The sequence below is a fragment of the Manacus candei genome, unplaced genomic scaffold (genome assembly GCF_025592945.1).
Source record: "Manacus candei isolate 608988 ecotype Guabito, Panama unplaced genomic scaffold, ASM2559294v1 h1tg000076l, whole genome shotgun sequence".
In the NCBI taxonomy this organism is placed as follows: domain Eukaryota; kingdom Metazoa; phylum Chordata; class Aves; order Passeriformes; family Pipridae; genus Manacus; species Manacus candei.
Window position 1 is genome coordinate 7,732,324 of NW_026138124.1, and position 12,815 is coordinate 7,745,138.

General features: G+C 44.9%; 1 protein-coding gene across 2 annotated transcripts in view; it reads right to left on the minus strand.

Moving 5' to 3' along the window:
- The window catches only part of SSH2 (slingshot protein phosphatase 2), a 95,179-nt gene that overhangs the window by 61,409 nt on the left and 20,955 nt on the right, over nt 1–12,815 (minus strand). The window contains exons 1-2 of one of the 2 annotated variants that reach the window (XM_051809857.1): nt 8,438–9,438; nt 3,456–3,499 (exon numbers count right to left, since the gene is read on the minus strand). In XM_051809857.1, the coding sequence (XP_051665817.1) occupies nt 3,456–3,499; nt 8,438–8,764 (371 nt within the window). In that variant the 5' untranslated portion in view covers nt 8,765–9,438. Of the gene's footprint in view, nt 1–3,455; nt 3,500–8,437; nt 9,439–12,815 lie in introns of those variants that run through there. The other variant, XM_051809858.1, reaches the window with a different exon arrangement.

The window sequence follows — 12,815 nt, forward strand, 5'->3', positions numbered from 1 at the left end:
AGATAGCTATGAAGGTAATAAATGTAATAAATAGATTGTTGAGGACATCTGCTTATGCAGCACTCTGTCTTAGTCCCATTAGCCAAGAGTTAGACACCCAACAAGGACTGGCTTGATCAGGGATTCCAGAGCAAGAACTTGGATCCGTGTCAGGGCTTTGGGGATCTCACCCATAAACTGCAGGAATGGTCACAGCTACAGCCAGGCATGGAGACCCTCCTGGGCTTCCCCCAGAGCAGGGCCTGGATAAAAAATATTCCAGCAGCCAAGCTGGTTTTCACCTATTTGTTCAGCTTCAGGTATTTGCAGCGTTAATTTGCTGGGATTTTTATTAGCAGATAGAAATCTTTGTAGAAATTAGATTTATGTTCACTATACCCAAATACTTTCCTCATTAGGAAAGCAAACCATCCCTCTTTGCATCAACACAAAAGAGTTTGCCAGGAAATGCCATTTCAAGCATCTTCCAAGGACTATTGCAGAGCACACTTTTAGAACCCTCTTTCTGCACTCTGATAGTGCTTTCCATCTTTTGAAGAAAAGCTTTAGGCAGATTCTGCTGAATCCCAAAGCAGAAAGCTCCTCACTTCATAATGGTGCTGGCAAGTGCAGACTTGTCAGGTCATTTGATTGCTCTGTAAAGCAGGTTTAAGTTCAAACAACATTTTCACACAGTCCTCCCTAGTCTGCAAGACCCAAGTCCATGCAATCACAGGCCTCTGTGGTGTTAGATCTTAAACAGCTCCAGCAGGTCAGCAACTAGACAGATCATTTCATTTAGGCATGATGATGTTGATGTACTTCCTATAAGTTTAAACTCCTGTTTGGAATTCATTTCTCTGCCTCTCTGGAGGACATGCTGCTCTTCGGGGCCTCAGCTCAACAAGCACTGGTCACTCCTGCTGTCCTGCTGCCAGGCTTTTCTGTGTGTTCCTCTTCACCTCAAAATATATCCCATATCTCATCAGGATGAAAAGATATACAGCAGAAAACTAACACCAGAAGCTATCTAGAAATTGCTAGCCACAGGACTAGCAGAACATTTCTTTTGAAACAGCAATCCCTAAACTCTTCAGAGATGTGGGGACTCAGGAATGGACACAAAGGCTCTATGCTTTGGTCTCCAGCTGACTCCCTCGCAAGCATTAACACCTCTGTGCACCAACATCCTACTGAGAAGTTATTTTATTAACCCAAACACACTTTCAGCACTACCACAGCAGCACTCCTGCATTCAGTGTCCAGTTCACAGGGTGAGTCTGGACGTGCCTGACTCCGACCTGCTCCGCGGAGGCAGCGTGGGAGCACATTTTACGGGACTGCAGGAGACTAAAGGTCTCTCAACAGAAGAATTTTACAAATAGCAAAGATCCCACCCCAAACACTGACCACTGACTGTAGCTGCAGCCAGGTCACCTCAGGAGAACTTCACCAGCCCAGCCTTGTCCAGGCAGGCAGTGAGGAATGTCAGGCTGCTGCAGAGCTCTGCCTTGGAGACACTGCAGCACCTTTCCTTTAAAGCCCAACTCACTCCACTGCCTTTTTACTGTCTGGATTTTTAATAGCTTCTACTTGCTATGTTCCTGGGGATTAGATATACTCAAGAGCTGTTTATAGGCATCTGCTGCTCCTCCACAGCAGGACTCCAGGTTCACTGCTTACCCCGTTTGACTCTATTATTTTTATCCTACTGTAATCAAACACATTTAACACCCACCCCCTTGTTTTGCCCAAGAAGGAGCTTGGTTTCAGTGAGCTTTCTGACCCCAGTAACAGGAGTCAGGGAGTTCAGATCACCACATCAACATCAACAGCAGGTTGTCATTTCCTACCGCAGGAAGTTATTTCAAATATATTAAAAAAAAAAAAAAGCACTTTTCAGACCTAACCTACAATTGTTGCTAAGTGCCCACAACAATTAAATAGCTCCCATCCCTTCCAATACATTATGTATACTGAGATCAAGTCATGAGTTGATCTTGTGACTGCTGGAAGGCCAAGAGTGAAATGAAAAATCGGAGTTTAGCCGAGTTCAATTTGAGCCTTCGGGAATTGTGCTTTCCAGCTTTCCTCTCAGTCATGAAAGCTGTAAAATGAAGAAACAGCAATTCTTAAATCATCCTTTAAGGGTATAAGACTGAAGTAAACAGAGCAGTCACCTTCCCTGAGCCACACAATCACAGAACCACAGTGAAATCATGGGAATGTGCAACCAGGACAGCTTTTTCTTTTGCAGATTCATCCAAGTTGGCCCCAAACCCAAAGCCCAAATCTTGTTTAAGTATTTTAAATGCTAGATATTATGGCTTCTGCTACTACCTACTCACACAAACAACATTAAGCAAAGAAATGTAACAGCCAGAGAGCTCATAAAGGGAAAACCATTTCACCTTCACTTCCCCTTTACTCCCTCTGGAGGGAATCTTAAGCCTTTCATAAAATCTGACTGCAACATTTTAAGCCAAGAAAGTGCTCCTGCCATTGGAGAAGTCACCTGATATATACAATTTTTACTTTTATTAAGTTTAGCTAAAATAATTCTTTTGAAGGCTTAGAGGAAAGGAGACAAAGCTTACAAGACTCCAAGAAATCTTACCCTCCAGACTATAATTACATTATAAAAATCAGCATTAATACTTGTCACCCTTCAATCAGCTGAGTTTCAATGTTTGTTTCTCCTGAAGCAACTGAAATCAGTGTTTACAAAAGGTGAACATCTCCCTGCAAAACAACCCCATTTAAAAATAAATCCCTGCAAATTCTCAGTGTTGTCCTAACTTTGGAGCAGATGTTGGACTACCTGCATCATAGCAAATATCCACACACCCACTGAACATGGTATTTAAGCAGCAGGTGCCCATGTGGCACAGGATCCCCCTTGATGGCAACAGGGACTTTTTACCCAGAGAACAAGAGTTCATTAGTGTGGTTATGCCTCTCAGAATATTCTGATGACGGACCAAATCCTGAGAAACAACACAGGACACTGGAGGGAGCTAAGGAACACCACAACCAGGATAGAAGCAAAGTCTCCCCATGCACAGAGAAGTGGAGTATCACTGTTCTATTCAGAGCATGTCTGCAGGCAAACACCCCTCTGCTGGATGGAAACAACAGTCTGGAAAATATGTTCAATGACATCTTTGAAAGCTGTTCTGTGTATATATAAATATATATATATATATATATGTGTGTGTGTGTGTGTGTTTGTGTGTGTGTAATCTGACTTCTTCCATTTCCTGCTGCAGCAACCTCCTTACTGGGAGCATCATTCAGGCCACAGCCAAATCTGTTTTTCAGTAAGGTTCACACAGGACAGTTGTGCAACATCAACATCAGGCAGAAAACGGTGGGTGTTTGCAGAACATGCCAGAAAAGCACAAAACCCCCCGTGGAACATTTCACACAGGGAGGAATCCTCGAGGACTCTCGTGAGCCTCAAGTGACAATCTTACCTTCTGGGCTGGGACCGGCATTCTTCTTCCCCACTGTCTGCCTCCTGCACACACAAGGAAAGGAGAAAATCATTAATATGCTTTAATATATGCAGGAAGCAACGACTTGCATTTCACTGGTTTGATTGTATAAGGCAAGGGAAACTCTCCCTGCCTCTGCATGCAGCTGTCACTAGAGAACTCACTTTCAGCTCAGCTGTCACTTCATGTTCTCTCAAAACCCTTTTAAAAACTCAACACTACAGGAATTTTTGCCCCTGCAGGATTTTGCCTGTTTTTGCACGGACTTCCAGTGACCCCTGCCAAACAAGGCAAGCCAAGAGCCAAACACATAGTTCACTTCTGGGCAAAAACTCTGGGTTTTTTATTACCTTTATGGAGATCATACTAATTCATAGTCCAGTGTCAGCAATCAAGTGTAAAAATCCACAAAACCAGCAAGTTATAAACCTGACAAATAGGACTGGCTGAGCACAGATAGACTAGAAAGGCGAAATTTGACACATTATGCTGCTTTAGATGAGAAATTAATATGCATAATCTCTAATGTGCTGTGGAATTTTACTAGGCCTACCTAGCCCAAAGCAATACCTCAGCAGAGAGATCTCAGCAATTAATTCTGCTTCACAGTACATTTACATATGCACTGCCAGGCACAGGAGATGGGGTACAGGATCGATTTTATTAGTGAGAATTTACTATGTATGTGCAGGTCTGCAGAACAAAACCATTTTAAAACACACCAAGGGTTCAGTCAGGGCAGGGGCATCCCACGGAAACCAGAGTTCAGCACAAGGTGACACAGGAAGCAAAGAGAGAATTTTGCTCCTGGTTGCTCTGGGCTTCCCTCCTGCAAGTCTCCTCTCCAGTGGAGTGATCAGCTTTTCAAGCCACAAACCAGCAAGCAGGTGGTTGCAAGAGACCTGTGTCACAACGACGGTGTTTGACACAAGGATGGAGCTGGATTTACACCGACACAGTGACAGTGCTCTTCTCCCCAGAACTGCCCCTGCAGACTCCTCTGCAGTGGGCTCTGATAACCTTCTCCAATGAACAACCCCAGGGGAGACTATACAGCTCTTCTGAGAAGGGAAACTATCCTTTTCTTCCTCTTCAGTTTGCTTCAGGAGAGCGGTTTGGAAGATGCTCCACACACATATGCTGCTTTCTGTTTTATGTACCATGGTACACAGACAGAAACTAAGGAAAGGAGTGTAAGGGATCTCATGGACTAGGGGAAGGCTGTGGAATGAGATAAATGTCAATTCCAGCTGCAGTCAGTGGAAAAAGGAAATGAGGAACTGCATGTCCCTCGGCCAGTGTTTCAGCCCCACCAAAGAGGACATGTACCTACCTGCTGCCCAGGGCAGGAGGGGAGGGGAAGCACCAGGAGAGGGAGAGATTCTGGAATAGACACATTGAAAAAAACCTACAGAAACTAACACATAGAAGTGTCAAGCTCAGAAAAGGGGAGGAGTGGAAAAATTCAGTTTCCGTATGATAACAGTATCAACAGGTGCTTTTTTCCTGAGAATCTTCTGAACTACATTTTTTGTGCTTACTGGAGACAAAGGTCCCATTCAGTTCACTTTTTAATACTGTTAAATGCAGGTGCTCCTGCTGGATGTTCTATTTCACTCTTATTTAAATGATCTGGGTCTATGAGATATAAGAATGACTAGAAAATGCTGCTTTGCTACTGGTCTTCTAAGAACAGAAGTAGAGCCCCACTGCACCATGAAGCTGTTCACTTGGAGCCACCTGCAACCACAAATTCAAGCTAAAACCTGCAGACCATCTACAACAAGCAAGAGCTGGCAGGAATACCTTCTGCTCATCATACCTTAGCATTAGCTCAGCCACTCGATAAGGGAGGCAGCATTCCTGACCCCTTCGAGGTGAAAACACCAAGGAACTCCACAGCCAACAGAGAAGGAGCTGTCACATCATTCACAAGGGTGCAGATGAAGAGCAGCCACCAGAGCAGCAGCAGCTCCTTCAGAGCAGGGAGCCAAGCCCTTGCTCCTGAGATGAAGCACCAGCATTCACTGGCAGGACACTCTCTGGGATCCAGACCCAAGGCTGGCCTTGCTGAAGAAGAATCCCATGGTGTGGAGTCACTTCCCATTATTCCAGCTTTTGCAATAATCACACTGGCTCAGGACCTCTCTGGGCCAGACTGTTTGCTGTCCACAGCTCCAGACACTGGACAGCTGTCCTGGCCACCCGTGCTCCCCACACAGCCAAACTCTCCACATGTTTCATCTGTGTTGCTTAACTGACACCCAGGGACAGCAGATATTCAAGATCATGCTGCTCATTCTCCCTTTTGGCCTATTTTGGCCTGACAGATGGTAACAGCAGCGTTTCAGAAGTAAGACATCAAGTACTTCCAAGCAGTTTGATAGTGCTAAATTATCTTGCATGCATGGAGGCAGTAAGTACCTGCATTTCTAGAGCAAGCAAACAAAATCTACTTCAGTCCCAAATACTTCTCATACCTCCTTGCCTTGCTCCTCTTCTCCTAAATTTGTAATCCTAATTACTGGCATTTCCCAGGAGAGTGTATATTAATTTCTCGCCTCCATTATGGGAAGTGCAGGCAAGGCTGCCAGAGCACAAGCTCCAACTGAGTTCCTTGTGGGCTGACAACAAGTTGACTTGTGGGAGCAAGAGGAAGAGGTCAGGGGAGGGAAAGAGGTTAGCTAAAGACACCATGGGGTTTGTGAATAAGCCAAAGCAGATCAAAAGTGGGTATTTGACTAGAGAACAAGTTCCTCAAACCCACAGTAAAGCAAAACAACTGAAAGAGCACTTGAAATCTCCACTGTGCTGCTCAGGAACCCAAGCTATGCAAACATTTTTAGTATTATAATGAATGGCCATTTCCACATGCCAAGAAAAATCCTGGTCACAGCAACTGGCAAGCCTGGTATGTCATAGCCAAAAGTCCTACAAATGAGAGGAGAAGATCCCGAAATATGCAGATCATTATCTTAGCTCCCCTCAAAATTCAGCCCTCAAGAGCTCAGTGTGGAGGAGGCCAGACATGGCCCAATTAGTCACCATCTGTCTCTGCTGAAGCTCTTACATCTCACGTCTCTTTGATATCAGACATAAATGTAGCAGATTTGTGCGAGGAGCACATTTACTCAGAATATAGCTGACTGTCTACAAAAACAGAACTGTAGATAAGTGACAGTACCTGGGACGCTGTCTGGAGCAAAACTAACCTTCAGCAACCTCCTTCTCTTCTCCTCAGCAACTCTGACCAGCTGCAGCCCACTCCTTCCCTGTGCCTCATGATCTGATCTGGACTTACAGAGTGGTCAGATTCAGATTTCTGAATCATCTTCAGCCCATCAACTGTCTCCTCTGCAAATGCATCCATGAGAACACAGACAGAGGGTGTGAAAGAAGATACAGCCAATGCTCCTATATTTCATATATCCCACCACCAGTCCATGCTGCCATTCCCATCCTACAACTCTGCGCTGTGCTCTGGTCACTATAAAATTCTGCAGGGACAAAACATCCCTGTAATCTGTGACTGGAGCCCCAACGGGCTGCAATGACTCGTCATCCCGCTAGAGGGGAGGGCAGGACAGGGATGTGTCCGCTCGGGTGCAGCACCGGGGAGGAAATGACTCCAATATAACAAGACTCCAGCACTGACATGACCCCTAAAACCAGCACCTTCATGTTTTCTTGCCATTTCCAGCGTATTTCCAAAGAAGGAGTACTGCTGCCAGTGCGACAATTCACCAGGAAAAAAGCACATAAAAACATTCCTTTCTGAGGACATCTCTGAGAAGGAACATGCTTGGACATCATCCTTGGACACCAAACCCAGCCATTTGGAGGTGTGAACTGTGACACTGATCCACTCCAACCTTCACAGCTGCCTCAGGTGGGGGATCCTGCCCCACTCCCAGGTTCCCCGTGCTCCTGCAGCACCCACGCTGCGACCACAGCGACAGATTCAAGAGAGGGCAGCTTCCACAAATGCTTCTTGGAGATTCCTGCTGCTGGATTGCTCCAGCCTCAAAGCAGCCTCCTCCACCAGCCTGCACGGAGGAGGAAGCTGAGCAGCACTGATGAGCTCCAGAGGGAGTCATGCCCTGCTTTCCTTGACCAGAAACAGAGGCCTCAGGGGAAATGGAAGGAATGAGTCGCGTAGCTCTAAACTAGGCCACGATATTAAATGCAGTTTAAAGTGAAAGATGAAAAATTCCATCTCTGCTCCTTTCAGGCCATGTAGGACAGAATATGCAAAACATTAATCCTGTTTGTGCTTTGATCCACTGCCAACTATCTGTCATCAAAAGGGCAAGGGAGAGGAGAGAAATTTTGGAGTGCTCTTCTGTTCTATACAATGGGAGTCACTCCATGTCACGCAAACAATTCTGCTCTTATAAATCTCCTTTTTGCAGACTGATGTAATGATAAACAAGATTCAATCTCCATTCTTACGTACAGGGACTGGAGCTGTCTGCCTGGATTTAACATTAGGAACATCACAGCAAGTTCCTGTACTGTGATTATTAGCCTAAGTCATGCGCCTCACAATCACTACATTTCTCTTAACCAAGGAACATTTCACACAGACTACACCCTAAAAATACATCTTCCAAACCTTAGAAGAATTCCCATTTAATAACTGCTTGCTACGTGTGATTTTATGCCAACATACCTGACTGTATAGACAATGCCTGGGAAGTGTTTTCATCAGGAGTGAGTGGTCACAGCCATCAATATCAAGAGAGCACTGACAATTTAGACAGTTTTCACCATAAGTCAACACGTTGCTCGTAGCTATGAACACTTCAGACATTACAGAACTTCTCTCCCCTTCTCCATTTTCTAAATTTTGACTTCTTATTCATGCAACAGAAGATTAGTTAATATAGATCCCCCAAACCCACAGCAACACTCAGATGTAGCCATGCCTCAGAGAGGCTTTCCACTTAATATGGCTAAACCTCCACCTTGCAGGCAGCTCTAGACCCAGGCTCAAAGGAGGCACTACAAAGGAAAGGACTGTAATTAATGAGCAGTTTCTTAGTTCCCTGCCTGCTCTTTCCTTGGCTAGATCCTGTCCAGTTGTTCAGAAGCACATCAAGTGCCTCTGAGCCGAATGTGACCTTTGCTGGGAAGAAGGCAGCTGCTTCAGTCAAATCAGAGGCTGTGCATGCAGGCACTGATCCAGCTGTTAAACCATGCAAATGCTCCTCTTCACAGTGTTCACCAGTGTCCCAGTGTCCCTTTGTCTGGGCTACAGCCACACAGAGCCCTGCACACTGCTCCATATGGGAGCTCTCCTTGTGTGCCAGCAAGTATTAAGCAAGTCAGTACAAAAGCCACCCTCCCACAAGTATTTCCCAATGCATGGATAACCCAGTCTGGTCGAGTATTGCAGAGGGTGCCACTGCTGCAGCCACAGCCTCTCCTCTAATGCAACACAAGGCACACAGACATAAGAGCATCCACCGGAGGATCAGATTCCTTAGGGCTCAGCTCAACTCCTGACAGACATGTGGTGACAGTGGAGATGCCCTGGGGTGTCCAACATCTGCACCGAACTGGCACTAGATGCCCAACTGAATGGAGGCCCTTGAAGTCCAAGGGACCAGGATCTGTGTGTGGACATCACACAGAACTGAAGTTCAGCGCCTTCCAAGATGAAATATTTGACAGATGCTGGTCCTTTTCAATAATCTCAAATCTCCTACTGGAACAAAGCAAGACAAATGTTTGAGTCGGATTGCCAAATATCTATTACACATTTCTGTGGCAGAGGGACTTCCCTGCAGAAGTCTGAGTTGTATCAATCTCTTAAATAAACTGTGTTAACAAAAAGCCCACACATGCTGCATTTGCAGTATGGCTGGAGCGCCAGCAACAACACTGGCTGGGAAAGTGAAACAAGGGCTGACTCCAAAAGCTGGGTTGATAAAAGGTTCCCTTTCTTCCTGCAAAAAGCCCAAGATTACATATAAATTCACCAGTTACTGGGGTTGGAGGGGTGATACAGAACCCTAACAGGTACCATTTCCAGTCTGACCGTGTCTAGTAAGCAGTTTGGTACTAAAAAGGGTGATTTGATCACAAAAATAATGGGCAACCAGAGTTTGCAAGTTCCACAGCTGAAATATGGAGAAAAAAAACAACTCAAAATCTACAGTAGTTTGTGTGAACCAATTTATTCAGTGTAATTTGGAAACCATCAACATGGTAGTGATGTGAAGATACTCATTGATAGAGGACAGGTCTCAGAGCTGAACTGAAAACCAGTTCACTGCAGAATCCTGCAGTCTCTTGAGATGGTTAACCTTAACCATTAATAAAAATTATGAAACTAATTAATGAAGTCACCTAGCATGCTCTAGAGAGCTAGCTCACTTCTACTTTTTGAAATACTTACATTTGCCATCAAACACATTTTAAAATAGAAGCTTTTTAAGGAAGCCTTTAAGTTTGACTTAAAAGTTCTTCAAAACGCTGAGCTAAGGAGGCCACAAACGGGAAAGGGGAGAACTGTGCTGTGTTTTGCATAGTGCTTTTAGCTCTCCAAAGCTGCAGGGGTAAGGGGTAAACAAGCAGCTTTCTCCAGCCCTTTCTCTCTCACCCCTCACTATTTGCATGGAATATTTTGAATGGGTGCTGTTTTCCGCCTCACATTTCTTCTGGGTTTGAGGTTCCACACAAGCAGCAGCTTTCTGCAGCCAAGTGTTCATTCAGAGGTTGGCATTCCTTCCGGATTGTTTTCTGTATCACTTTGCTGTGCCAGTAATTGGTATATTTAGGTCAAAGACATTGTGCTCCTGCTCGGGAGAGAGAAAAAAACAAGTTCCTTATCAAAGCTTTCATCTTCCCGCTGGAGCGAAGGGATTTATGCAAACCTTGTTTAGAATAGGCCTCACTAAAAACTGCAGAACTAAAACTCGAACACTCGAAGACAAAAATTACAAGCCTCCAACTGGTACAACAGGAGTCAGGATGAGAAATACAGTGTGACACAGCCTGCTACACTACACCACAAGAACAGATTAAAAAGCAGATTACTGTCAACTGCATTTCTGCAGTGAAATCAGCCTGCCTGATGGGCAGTACAGCAGCTTTTGCCTTAATCAGAGACGCACCCAGCGGGAAAAAAAAAAGAATACAAACATTGTACATACATATTCACATTAAATATTCCTACACCAAAGGTGTATTAATATAACTTCTCTCTAAAACAGTAACAGCATATCACCCCTAGCCACTTACAGACACTAGGGAAAAGAAAAACCAGCAATACTATTGTCTCCCTGAATAGACCTTTCCTCTGACTTTCAGAAGGACTTTCAGCACTGCCCGAGTATGACAGAAAAGGCAGGTATTTACCATAATTATGATGCTTTGCTGGATTTAAAGCCTCTCAGAACCCTAAAGGTACCTGCCTAATCTCCTTTTAGGCAAAGTTAATGACACTGTCCACTGGAAATCTTAAAATCTAGGAACATTTGTTTCCCTAGAACAATCACAAATGCTTATGGTGACGGGCCAAGTGTGAGAAAACTCACTCACTGTATAAACAGTGGAACTCCAGTTTTCATACTGGGAACTGTCGCTGACGTCAAGGGTACAGTTTGACTAAGACCAAGCCAAAGATATGCATGTGTACACTGGTGAATCTCAGGGCAGGGCTTCCACACCACCACCAGGCTGTGATTAAAATGAAATCCCAGCTCCACAGGTTACCACAACGAGCAGCCCTTCATTATCCACTCATGCAGGCTGACACATCTGCATGCATGAAATTGTCCCTCTGCAATTATGCAGGATGGACATTCACACCTCAGACCCTCTCCAGTCACTACCTGTTAACACACAGACCTTGCTCAACCTCCCGGTGCCCTGGGGAGCTTCCAGGGCAGCGTGGCCACGCACCTCCTCACCCACAGGGCTGACATCTTCACCTCAGAAGCTGGGCCTGCTTCCAGCTGGAGAGAGAGAGTCTCCTCAACTGCTGCATTAAAAAAGTGGCAGCTAGAATTAAACAAGATTGAAGGAGCCAGAAAAGCAAACTGGCTAATGAGCCAGATGCAGAGAAGTCGGAGACCTGGAACAGCAGCTGATAATCTTTTATCATCCATGAGCAATACTAAGGCATTACAAGGAATAAGGAGGTAGATCAGACGTGGCAGATGCACAACACCAGCTTCTGTTTTAAGTCACTTTCCCATTGACATGAACAAACATGAAACGTGTTTTTAAAAAAGGGAAATATTTGGTTTTCACTCCTCATGCTGAAGGGCTATTTTAGGAGGAGGAGGGTGGAAGGAAGGGAGGTACACTGCAAAGGGAAGGGTCTTTGTCTTGCAATCAGCCATTTTCCTGTTAGCATCTAGTTTACCTTGGTGCAAGCTCATTTGTATCCCTGCTGCAGTTATCTCCATTAAAAAACAGGGAGTTATTCTGGGCTCTGAGCAAGTTATAACTCCAGAGCTTTGACTTTTTCCAGAACATACAGTAGGGTCACTAAAGCAATGCTGATCCACCTGCAACATATATAAAATACATTATTCCCATAATGGGACAAGAACAGAGCTATTTGGACAACACTCTTGGTTATGTCATAGTTGTGTCCACAGAATAAAGCTGTGCCAGCACAGCTCTCCTGTTAATCAGGGGCAGCAGCAGCAGAACCAGGCACGAGTTTTTCATTTTGACAGCTCGCCTCAAACTGCACCACTGAAATCACACACAGCCATCTCTGAGACACGTTTCAGCTGCACCTTCACCCCACACCGGCTCTGCAGGGTGCTCTTAGAGCTCAGGGCTGGCTGTAACACATAAGCATCCTTCTCCCTGCCAGAATGCTACAGGAGACTCTCACCCACTCAGCTCCTCCGAGATCCAATCCCTGCAAGCCCCTGTCAAATCTCCTCTTGACGTAACAAACACACAACACAGAGAATTAGGAGCAGCACAGAAATCTTCGTGACCGACCCGAAATATAAGCCCTGGCAGTCAGGCCACTCAGGGCCCTCGGCATATTGCATCAATAATTAAGAGATGATTTTCTGGATGAAAGATATTCTCAAAGGGGGAAGTTATTTAACACTTATGAAGAGGAAATAAAGATTCTGAAAAGGCAGCAGAGTAACACTCAATCTTTTCAAATTCTACAATGCTCAACCTGTAAGAAGCATTGTGGAGAAGAAGTCATCAATATTTCAGATTCTTTACACTGCTTAACCTGAAACTGTGTTCAACGGTACAAGTTGCAAATTATTACCTAGCATTTGTGAGAAAAATAACAACAAAAAAGAGGTATCCAAGCAACTACACTGTACAGCGTGTCTGGATGCAGCA